At 40.2% G+C, this 12,933-nt stretch overlaps 1 protein-coding gene across 3 annotated transcripts in view; it reads right to left on the bottom strand.

Annotated features, from left to right (window-relative positions):
* Positions 1-12,933, bottom strand: part of syne3 (spectrin repeat containing, nuclear envelope family member 3) — an 80,342-nt gene that overhangs the window by 40,385 nt on the left and 27,024 nt on the right. For all 3 annotated transcript variants that reach the window (XM_035168404.2, XM_035168406.2, XM_035168405.2), the window contains exon 6: positions 11,837-12,187. In XM_035168404.2, the coding sequence (XP_035024295.1) occupies positions 11,837-12,187 (351 nt within the window). The remainder of the gene's footprint in view (positions 1-11,836; positions 12,188-12,933) is intronic.

Here is a 12,933-nt window from a genome sequence, read left to right as displayed (position 1 = left end):
GAAGACATACTTCTAGCCGGGATGCACGTGAACTTTCTGGCCACTTCGGAAAGGAGTGGCCAGGACAAGTACAGTTTCACCTCAGAATCTACACTCTTGAGACGATGGAGATGGATTTGCTGTTGCTGCTCTGTTCTGTCTTTCATTGTTGATTTGCTGCAAGAATCCAGATAGACTTGTGCCTTTCTTCTCTGTGATGGAAGGGGTGCTACTCCTCCTCTCTCCATTGTCATCACCTTGTGTGGTGGCTGCTGGAAGCTGATCTGTGTGTGGAGGTTCTTTTGGTGCAAGTATCACAGCTTCATCCATGCATGCCTTCACTGTGTCATCAAGATTCTCAGCAAAGGTTCCCTTAAACCGAGGATCCACAAAACATGAGATGTCAGCACCCTTTTCATTTCCTCTGTGTACCTTAGCTGTTGCAGGTCTTCTTGTATTACCTGCTTTATTTGTTTGGGGAGGGTGCTGTCTCTTTCTTGATGTTTGAGTATTACTGTTGATGTGCTCCATGACTGGCTTCAAGGAGGACAGCGTGAGTTGCTTCTTACAGGCCAGGACATCAGTGAACTCATGGAGACGGCTCATGAGCTGGTTAATATCCTCCAGGAAACTGAATCATTATCTCTGGGCAGGACACCTGGCTGTCGAGGTGGTGTCCACAAAACGACGACAATTGTATTGCGATATTTTGGGGGAAAATCTGGTCTGATTAGGAGATATTGCCTTCATCTCACTTTGGATGGAGCGGCTCTCATATTTAGAAATATGACAAACTTTTTAAGGCAGTCAACAACATGACAGTCCAGAGTTGAGACCAGGAGGCAGAGTTTCAGTCGCTTCTCTGCGCATCTATTAGAGCAGTCACCCACGCAATATCCTATAGAAACTGTGTCTGCCCCCCACCACCTAAATTAATTAAAGAGAGGACATATACATTCAAACCTAATAAAATGTAATACAACCACTACATCAGCACCAAGATATAGCAGGATAAAATGTGGTTTATTAAATATCAGGTCACTCAATTCCTAATCCCTACTCATTAATGATCTGATTACTGACCATCAGATCGATTTACTGTGTCTAACTGAAACCTGGCTGCAAAAAGATGAATATGTGGGTTTAAATGAAGAGATCCCCCCCACCCATATAAATTCAGATATTTCTCAAAGCACAGGCAGAGGTGGAGGGGTTGCAGCAATCTTTAAATCTGACTTATCTATTAACCCTCGACCTAAAGGTACTTATAACTCATTTGAAAATCTCATCAGCATATACATCCAAGCCTGAAATCACAAAAAACAGTTTGTCTAGTTATTATATACCGTCCACCTGCCCCTTTCTCTGAATTTCTAGCTGAATTATCAGAATTTCTGTCAGAGATAGTTAGGATAGCTAAAGTCACTATAGTCAGTGATTTCAACATTAATGGGGATGGGCCAACGACAGCCTTAGTTCAGCATTTAATTCATTAATAGACTCAATTGGATTTACTCAACATGTGAATAAACCCACTCACTATTTAAATCACACTCTTGATCTTGTTCTGACATATGGCATAGACATTGGAAATATTATAACATTTCCCCAAAACCCTCTTCTATCTGACCATTTTTTTTTTATCAGATTTGGATTTACATATTGACTACACTGATTCTGGACAGAAATTATATTATAGATAAACTTTATTACAGGCTCTAGACCAAATAGCAAGACATACACCATAAAGAAAAAAAAAACCAGATACATAAACACATACAAACATACTCTTATTCATGAGAGTCTTAAAAGGCACCCATACCAATGTTTCCACAGATATGATTGATATCTGACCGAGCTGCACCTGGGGCTTGTGAGCATCATTATAATACAGTTTTGTGACTCATCAAGTCGAGACATAAACTTAAACATCAGGTTCCTCAAGAGAGCCTGTAAAGTGCTTAGCCCTGAGTCACAAAAAAGCTTACTAGCACTGCTACACCTGGTCTTTTTCAGCAGTATCCTCAGACAGTCATTGTATGCTACCTAGGGTTGCAAAATTCTGGGAATATTCAAAGTTGGAAACTTTCCATGGGAATTAACGGGAATATACGGGAATTAACGGGAATAAACTGGAAATTTTGTGGGTAATTTATACTAACTGTATTTACCTTGTCATATACAGACATAAATATAAACATTTTGTTTTGTCATAAGCTGATTTGAGCCCTGAGGAAACTTTGGGCACTTGACTATATGCTTCTGCATCTTTGTGGCATTCTTAACATAGGTCTTTGCACAGTATTTGCAAATGTACACAGCCTTTCCTTCTACATTGGCTGGGGTGAAATGTCTCCACACATGAGATAGTGCACGTGGCATTGTTCTGTAGAATAAGATGAGAAAAAAGCTTGTAAAAAACACTAATGCAATGCCAGAGATATAAATAGTTAGCTAAACAATTGGAATCGTCTTTAAAAATATTTTACAATTGATGGATAAATGAATAGAAATAGGCTAGATGAACAATCCTCAATCAGCATGCTAATATATTTTCCCCAGTAATATCATCAAAACTTCCCTGACTAGTCCTTGGGCTAATGCAGTAGTGTGGCCTCAATAGCCCTGCTGTAGTGTGCAGGATGCTGGGAATTATCTGAGCATGTGATGGAAGAATGCACAGTGCAGGGTTGAAATTCAATGTGCAGCGTGTGCTGCATTCCATACATCTTTAAAATAGAGTTTTGAATGACGTTTTTATTGCTCAGCGTTTAATTTGCGGCAATTTTTTTTTTCAAAATTCCCACAATTCCCAAGCTTAACTTCCCATGGAAAGTTTCCGGAAATTTACCGGAAATTTTCCGCCCCTTTGCAACCCTAATGCTACCTGAAGTTTGCGCAGGGTCTCCTTTTTGTAGCTGCCCCATAATGGGGCTGCATACATGGGGGTGCAGTAAGCACGAAACAAGCTCACTTTCACATCATCAGAACAGTAGTGGAATTTCCTGTTTGCTTGGACATACAACATTCGTCTCTGCCTGTACATGTCAGCATCATCTTCCATCTTGTCAGTGATGATGTGCCCAAGATATTTCGTACAGTTAGATACACAGAGGGATTGCCCTGACAGGTAAAACATTGGAAAGTGTAGCTTCTGATCTTCCTTGGTCCTACATATCAACACCTACATATCAACACTCTTTTTTGCATTGTACTGTACGTCAAACTCAACCCCATACTCGGAGCATATATCCAACAGCTGCTGGAACCCAACAGTGCTGGGGGACATAATAGCCAAATCGTCTGCGTACATCAGATGGTTTAACAGAGTGTTCCCTATCAGACAACCTGTCTTACACTTCCCCAACTGCTTCGACAGGTTGTCCATGTATAGGTTGAACAGGGCTGGAGACAGAAGCCCCCCCTGCCGTACCCCATTGCCTACACTGAAGGGTGAGGATAGGCTATTTCCCCATTTAACCTGCATACCTTGGTTGGCATACCAGTAAACCAGGATTCGTATGATGCATCCAGGCACACCCCTAACCATGAGTTTAGTAAAAAGCTTATGGTGATTTACTCACCATAAGCTTTTGTCAAATGCCTTGGAAGCATCAATAAACCCTATAAACATTGTAGAGCCCGGCCTTCTGTAGGATTCAACAGCTTCTTTCAAGGCATAGATACATAGATCTGTACTGTGCTTAGACTTAAAACCAAATTGATTTTCTGTGGTGTAAATGAACTCACTCAGTCTATCTAGTAGCATCTTTTCTAACACCTTTGAAAGAATGCTGGCTAAGGCGATGGGTCTATAGTTGTCCAAACTCCCTATTTTACCTGCCTTGTCCTTAATGACTGGCACTAATGTGACTGTCAGCATGGTGTCTGGCAGTATACCATGTGTCATCAGCCCTGTGAGGCAGATGGACAGCAGTGCTGCTACTCTGGGGCAGGCTAACTTAAGATGCTCCGCAGTGATGTTATCCTTGCCACTAGCTTTGTTATCAGCTAGTTGCTCTATAGCATGATAAACCTTGTTGGGAGTAAAATGAATCACTTCCTCATTTAACTTGCCCACACAATAGGGCTCTGTGGCATTCGACCTTGCCACGGGGCTCTCCCACACACAGCCAGAGACGGAAGTGTTGCTCTTAAACATCTTTATTAACGCCTCCTTGAGCGGGTCCCAACCGGGCCGGCTGCCGCCCCGTCCGTATCGCCTCCCTCTCCACCTGCCTCAGGAGTGCCTCCATCCCCCGTCTGGTCCTCGCTCTCTCCTCCCGGTACGCCGTCACCCGGTCCTCCATCCTCGGTACCAGTTCCCACACCGCCTGCTGGTCCACGTCTGTGGCTGTGTGGAGCCCCACTTTGGGCGCCAGTGTGGCATTCGACCGTGCCACGGGGCTCTCCCACACACAGCCAGAGACGGAAGTGTTGCTCTTAAACATCTTTATTAACAAATACACATAAATCTCTAACTACCAACATAAAGTAGACTGGCTTTGCAGCCCAGTCCTCCACTCAGTGTCTGGGAGTCTCTGGAGCCTCAGTCTCTCTGAGTTCCTTCCTGAGTTCCTGAGGCAGCGCCGACGCTGCCTTTTAAGTATGAGGACCAATCAGCTAACAGCTCTCACCTGCACTGATTGATCCTCTATAGCAGGTGAGGGTGCTCTCCCAGCCCCCTCACCTCCACAGGCTCACTTTTGATACAATTAAACAGAGCTGCATAGTGCTGCCTCCACTGCTCTGCTATATTGTCTGCACCAGATACACCTTCAATGTGGCATGGCAATACTGTTTTGGCCCTATTTGTAGCTTTTACCTCTTTCCAAAACTCAGTGACATTGTTACCAAGCAAGTTTTCAGCCATAGAATGAGCTCTTAAGGCTTGCTCATGCTTCCCAACAAAGCACACTGCATATTTATATCTAGCATTAGTAAGCTTCTTGTGCTCTAAGTCTGGCCCCTGTCTGGGTCTACCAGCTATAACCCAGGTCCTATGAGCCGCCTTAGCGGCTCCTTGGTGGTCTGCTACATACTTGTTCCAACCAGGCTTGGTATTCTTAGCCTTTCTGGGGTGAGTGTGTAGATGTCTACTACTGGCTTCATGTATAGTGCTCACTATACTATTGTACATTTCACATAGGTCATTACAGTGAGTGACATCATCACAGTTAATATTTTAACATAAAATAGCATCCATGGGTAGCTGTACTTCCCTCAAAGTAACAATGATCTTTACATGGTGAGAAAGGAGTGTGATTCCTTTAAAAGATAGTCTGTGTTTATCAGATAATACTGTAAACTAATTTAAAGAGTTGATTCCCATGACATTAACCTCACAGCCATGTGTCAGTACAATAGGAAAGTTATCAAAACTTCACTCCTACACAAGTTGATAACTTTGTAAATAGTATAGCAGCCTCATTACAAACAACCCATGACACTGTTTCCCCCCTGAAAAAGAAGAAAGATTTGCTCCATGGTATAATTGTCAAACACGTGTTATAAAAAAGATCACTGAAGCTGGAGAGCAAGTGGCGTTCCACAAGCCAAGATGATTTTCACCTAGCCTGGAAAGATTTGGAAATTATAAGAAAGCACTCAGAAATGCCAGAACCTCGTATTATTCATTATTAATAGAAGAATATAAGAACAACCAAAGAAAAATCTCCACCTGATGCCTTCAAAGTAGCATTATTTGTTATATCTCTGAGTTGGAAATGTATTTGTTGGTATTTGTTAAAATGGGAATGTATAGAAAACTAGTTGTTTACAAGGAAAACTTAATTATTTATTGAAAGATGCACTTTATATTTTGTTTCAACTAATTGTGTTTAAGAATTGACATTTCTGTTCGAGATAGTCAGTGAATTTAATTTATTTTGAGCTAGAAACACGAAACTGGGCACAATAACTGGAATTGATGTGCCTCACCTTTCTGTAAAACATGAGCTCATCAACCCCATGGCGCTGTAATTAGGCCTCAAAAAGACCAATTTTGACAAGCCACGCCCGTCATACCCTAAGTCTGATTAACTTAAAAATCAATACACACAGAGACAAACAAACTTAAAGGACAAGCACTGTTTATAACGGAAGGGAGACACTGAATGTAATGAATAAATAACAAAATAGAAAAACTAGAATATATATATATGTTTACGGTTAATATTACTGTACAGAAATGACAGTAACAGATATAAGATAGATTATTGGTTATTAATAAAAATAAGGGAAATATATTAAGAAGCTGTATGTTTGATTTTGGATATTTGCCATCATATTGCACACGTAATTTTAAAAAAGTTTGCAGTTGGGGGGGTCCCCGCAAGCGGGTTATGCTATATGGGGGTCCTTGGCATGGAAAAGTTTGGGAATCCCTGCTCTAACCAGAAGGTCAGTGGCTCGAATCCCAGCCCATGCCAAAGTGTCCTTGGGAAAGATGTTGAACCCCCAATAGCCCCTCAAAGATGTTGAATGCACTAAGTGGAAGGCGCTTTGGATAAAATCGTCAGCTAAATGACTGTTTCCTCCTATTGAGCAAATTAAGGCTCAAACCCACTCATTGCCGCTTGCGGCTATATTTATTTTATTTGAATTACTATTTTAACACATTTACATTTGAGATGTCAAAACTAATTTTTTTTGTTTAAATCCTTATGAAGGAGAAATGTTCTAAAACCTAACGTTTATGAAGTTTTCTGATGTACTTCAATAAAAAACTAAATAAACACTCAGAACTGAGTCAGAACTGTTTTTGTTGTGTTAACAATAAAATATGAAACCATCCATATTTGCTTACTATATCTTGCCATTTTACCCTCAGGTGTGCATAAACTACAGGCTATGAACTTCTTTTTAAGAAATATGAAATTATTATCGGTATCGGCCCTGTATCGGCCAGGAAAATCCATATCTTGCATCCCTATTATTAAACAGTGTTGCATCTCACAGCCTCACAGGGCCTAGAAAACAATAGTGATTTGGAGATGGCATGCAAAGTTGGGTTGAGGACATGAAAACAAGTAACACCTGTGTTTGGCTCTGTGATTTGGTATCTGGGTTTGAACTTTGCAAATAAAAAAGCTCATTAATTCCACAACTCTGTTACATCAGCCTAATTTTTGAAAAGACAAAAGAAAGGAAGAAATCCACAACATAGATAGCATTTTCGGCAGGATTCTGAGGAGAATCGTTGCCATGACTGCACCCTGGCTTGGGCGACAATCACGCAGCGTACCCACAGGTAGGACTTTTTCTAATCTAGGTGGGGTCTCGACTGGGTCAGGAGGCAAAGGGTAGCATCTGAGACAAAAAGTTAATTATAAATTGGTCGAAAAATTTAAAAACTTTAAAAACTGGAATTTATATTAATTATTCAAGTTAATCAGATAAGTCTGCAGGCATGAACTGTGGTAATCTCTTAAGAGTAAAGTGAACAAAGGGAATGGGACAGCACTTCAAGAAGCCGTTACATCATCAGTAGTCGTGGCGAAAAGCCGACATGTCATCAGTCATCGTCGATGTAAACAGACAGGACAAAAAGGTTTCCCGGGGATGTCATTCTAATAACAATGTTGAGATCTTAAATAAACCAAAGCTATTGCTTGCAGTTACTAAAGTGACAAACCTATAATATCCTAATAACATCTATGCTAATGCAGTAGTATCAATGACATTTGAAATTGAAAAGCTTGGATGCTCGGCATTATTTCACATATAAATCAAAAGCTCACTGCTTCAGGCTACTAGCAGTGGTCTGTATGCAACCCTGCCAGGATGCTTTATTATTAGAGGAGCAGTACAATTTAGTAACAATGCTGTTATACGCTGAATAAATCAAGTGCATCGTGTATCTATAAAGAGGGGGGATGCGACATGAAATCCTGTGGAAATACGGGATTATAATGCAAAAATAATTACCATAATACATTGAAACGATATTAAACTATGATATTACAATCAATATCGTACTTATTAAATCATTATTAATGTAGGTCATTTGTGGGTCTCTCGCCCAGCTTGCCGGTGATTCGCAAAGCATTATGGGAAATTCTCATAGCCCTCGGTTTGAAGTGTGGATCTGAAAAATCTCGGTTTCAAGGGCTGTACGGCCCTAACACTTGGCCCTCCCCCTTCATCCCAACAAGTATCAGGGCTAAGAGGTGAAATTGGATTGGGCCTACGTGTGTTCTCTTGAAGAGAGGTAAATATAATTAAACCTTTAAGTCCCTATAACATAGTGGAGACTACATTTGTTCACTTGAAAAGGAGTAAGGAGAATTAAACCTTAAAGTCCCTTTAACATGGTGGCGATTACGTGCGTTTACTTGAAGAGGAGTAAGGAGAATTAAACATTAAAGTCCTTTAAAGTTTCAGTGTGTAGAATTTCGTGACATCTAGAGGTTAAATTGCATGTTGCAGCTGAATACCTCTCATCTCACCCTCCCGTTTCAAACATGAAAGAGAACCTGTGGTAGCCTTTAGTTGTCATAAAAACTCAAAAGGTGTATAGTTTCTCCAGTTTGGAATACTGTAAAAAAATATGGCGGTCTCTGTAGAGAGGACTCACTCCCAATGTGAATGTAAAGTATTTAAATATAAAGGGCCCATTCGAGGGTACAGAAAACAACAATTTAGATCAGAGGTCTTCAACAGGGGGTCCGCGGAGGTACTGCAGGGGGGTCGCGAAATTTTTGGTTGATTAGACAATTTTTAAAATTTTTTTAATTCAAATTTGTTTTTTTCAGCCAATTTTTTCCCCACAAATTTAAATGTCTTTAAATACACATTAACATGTATCTGTGAATTATTTTAATAGCTCAGTGTTGTATGCAAGATGTATGTTTATAAATGGCAGTGGCACGGCCACCCTGTACCTTGCAAATGTTTAAAATAAAAACATGAATATATGAACCTGTGTATTATTTGAATAGCTTAGTATTGAATGCACAATAACAGGGTAGCTATGTTTATACATGGCACTAGGCCCAGTTTAATATAAAACACAATTTTATACAATATATATAGTAGGGGGTCCCTGCTCCATCTCTCCATCAGTTTGGGGGTCCTTGGCCTGAAAAACGTTGAAGACCCCTGATTTAGATGATTGCACACAGAAAAGATCACTGGTTGAGGAAAGGAGAGAGATAGAAAAGGGCATTTTCGAAAAGATGTGTATTACCATGTGTATGTTATTAAATTTACAATACTACTGAAATCTGATGTTTGACTGGTCCTTCTGGCGATGCAACTAAGAAATTAATAAGCGGTGTTGCAATTTACCATGGTCAAAATATATAACCTTGTAGTGTGTATTGTCTGAAATTTTGAATAGCAGATATGGTTATTGACTTTGCTTAATTTTGCTATGTTAAAAGTCTGAGTACTCTGCATCGAGTGTTTTGCTAAACAATATATGATGTGTTGTGATGGTTGAAAGTTGTTTGAGTGCGAGTGTTTGCGCGGATTATCTGAATGATCTCTGACTTTCTAAAGGGATGATTATTTGTGTAATATGTGTTTGGTCAACCAGAGTGATTTAAGTGTTGATAACCTGTTTAATGTGTGGTCTGGCTGAGTAGATATTGTCATAAGGCCCGTTTTTTTATGGGCTTCATAAACTTTTCTGTGCTCCATTGTCTGTTTGAGCTGCTGAGCAGAGAACAGATGTGCATTTGGCTGTGTCTTGAGTGCTCTTAGATGGGAGGAGCTTCACCCCCTCCCTCTGTGTTGTATCTAAAAAAAAAGATTGCCTGCATTATTATCTGTATATTATAATATTATTTGTAAGTTAGAGAACTATCAAGAATAAATTGATTTCTGATCATTGTAGTCAGTTTGCCTTGTACCAAACAGATAACCAATTGTGCTGCTTGTATGCTGTTTTCTTAGTTAAAATCATATAGATTGGTGATCTAATTAAACTATGAATAATAGAATAATCAAAAAAGAGAGACATTACACATTACACATTACATTAATTACACACAATTTAAACTTCTGAGTTTGATTTTCATCACTTTCACAATTCTGTGCTAAATAACCACAGAGATGGACCGGTAACAATTCTGGGAGTTAAATATCCATCACATGTAAAAGACATACCACAAAAATTGTCATAATGCACTAAAGGACTAGACCCCTGCTGGCCAAAAGAGGGTACGTTTGATGTGAGTGTGTGCAAGGATATGGAGCTTTGAATAAAAGACAAAAGCGATAAAGCTTAAACAGAAAAGATAAAAAGAACTAGAAATCTTAAAACTGTTCAAAGATGAAGGTATCAAATACAGAAAAAAAATTTGGACAAATTTGTGAGAATCTTAAAAACTAAAACGTAAAAACTGAAAAGAAACTGAGTCACAAGCAGCCGACTTCAACACTCTAAGCTTAGGACAAAGCTTAGAGGGCAAGACAAATGTTGAAAGGCAGACAACCCATGCTAGGGTGCAACAGGTAGTAGAACAGAGAGATGTCTCACTTTTGCAATGAACAGTAGGGGGAGCAGAGGAGAAGCTGGTAAGAAACAAGGAGATTATGATCTGAGGTATAGACCTGCAATAAGGCCACCTGAGAGATAAACTGGTCCTGGCCAATATCCAATATTGATAAAAAAGGGGACAAATGGATAAAAACATTTACCGGCCCATAATTATACTGAAGGGAGCAATGGGGATCAGTCACTTCAACGTGGAAGAGGAGGGGCCAACAAATCTGTGGGCGGGTCTAAATCATGGTTTGAAACCAATTCAACATTTTAAACAAATCACTGATCTCATTTCAGCAATGATGCAGCCTACAAAACTAGCCATAATTAAATGCCTGGCACATAGAAAGGGAAATGATGACATCATATGAGGTAATAATGTGTCAGACGAGGCAGCAACCAAGAGCCAAATGGTTGTTTTGACACCGCTAGGGTCAATAGAGCCAGACACCACTCTCAAAGACATAATCTTAATACAGAAAAATGCAAGCCCAGGTGAACACAGCATCTGGCAGCAAAGGGGGGTGACAGTAGATTAGAAAGCATATTGGGGGTCACATGAAGGCTTGTTGGTTGCACCTGTGTCATTGCTAACTATTTTGATTTCGGATGCGCGCAGTACTGATCACTGTGCAAGGGGGGAGGTGAGAAGGAAAGGAAAAAAACAACGATAAATGGGGCGTCACTTGTTCTGCAACAATTAAGTTAAAACACAGCGTTGCATCATAATCTGCGGAAAGAACTTCTGTCTGCAGGAGTGTGTGTGTGAGTGTGCTTGTCTCCGTTGCAAACTGATGATCACCTTTATTTAGTTATTTATCGATGGTGTTGGATCTTGAATCCTGATGGTTCACAAACACGCAGCAGAAACACTGCCTGTGTTAACAACAGAGAGCCTCATCGCAAAACGAAACACGGGATAATTATCGTTTCATGTCGTCATGTCTATTACCTTGTTTTCATAATCATTGGAAGCCATAATCATAGGAAGCCATAATCATAACAATAATATAATAATTATAATGGTAAATGGTCAGTTATAATATTGCGATTCTCTAGTCTTGATGAAGAATGAAAACGCTTTAAAGAAGTTTGTTGCCATTTACCCATTCAAACACTCTCTTGCATCTATGTGCAGCACTTTCATCATCACATCAACCACACAATGTCAGCACATCTTGCTCAAGGACACTGGTATCAAACCTCTGACCTGGTTAGAGGACGACCCACATTATCTCCTGAGCCACAGCCGCACCAGAGAATGGCATAATAAGAATGGAAAACCAGTACCTCCAGGACTATGTAATGACTTTCTTACATCCTGACAACATTTATAATACTGTTGATGTGTTTAGAGGAACCTACCGTGTATTTCCTCCACTGGCCAACTATCTGCTCCTCAGTACAGTCCTCTATCTCGCATCCCTCATCCAGCTCCTGGTTCAGCCCCTGCAACAGCTGCCTGAGGCGGCCAATGTCCTCTCCAAGCTGCTGGCAATTGGCCATGTAGTGACTGTAAGAGTCCAGGCTCAAGCGCAGGCCCTCCTCAGCCTCACACAGGCCCTGCCTCAGCCTTTGCCAGCCAAGCCTCAGCTCCTCAGCCTCTTCCACCACTACCTCCACACCTGCAGGAGAGGTGCTGCTCCTCACTGCCTCCGCAACACCCTCGATATGCTGAAGGTTCTTCTCCTCCCCGGCCACACTGTCATCCAGAGCCTTGTTTTGGGGCAGATGTAGAAACATTACTAAATGTGAACTTGGACAAAGAGTGTTAAAATATATTATTACTTGGTGTCAAATCAAACCTTTCTGTAATATTAAAGGCATTTGCACAATAGACACATTTTTATCATGCCAACACATCATTACTATAGTATTTAGCATTAACCTGTATTCAGTCAAAAAAAGCTTTCACATCAACGACAGAAATTGGCTGAGTGGTATTTGTGGCTTTTATTTTTTGGGACCAAAAAGGTTTCTCTTCCGACACATTTTACCAGTCGGATTGTCTGTAGCTGACGTCATATTTTGAAGCAGTAGTAGTAGCATGAGAAGAAGAAAACTTCCTCCTGTATCCAGTCAGACATAAAAATAGGATATAAAGTTTACTTGTCAATATATTTGAGTTATTTTTTCTTTAGAAGGATATCAGGCAGCATACTTGAAGCAAGGACCAAGCAACAAGCAACCCAACTCTGCTGAAGAAAATTTATAAATCAAATGCGCACAGCTGGGACTTTTCTCTTATTATTTACATAAAATGAAACTATGATCTTGTTGTTGGCTGTTGATCGGACCCAGCGGTTGTTCAAACTGTACAACAGACATCCTGAAATATGTCCTGAAGCAGCTGTTGTACTGTTACTGAACCAAGCAGTGAAACTCAAGTTCTCCTTTTTGTCAATACTGGGCGTTTTCTTCCTTTTTATTAAGTATAAGGAGAACCAAATTATTATTGATTG

This window comes from Hippoglossus stenolepis, chromosome 10 (genome assembly GCF_022539355.2).
Source record: "Hippoglossus stenolepis isolate QCI-W04-F060 chromosome 10, HSTE1.2, whole genome shotgun sequence".
NCBI lineage: Eukaryota > Metazoa > Chordata > Actinopteri > Pleuronectiformes > Pleuronectidae > Hippoglossus > Hippoglossus stenolepis.
Note: the sequence above shows the minus strand (reverse complement) of the source record. Positions and strands in the feature narration are given on the sequence as shown.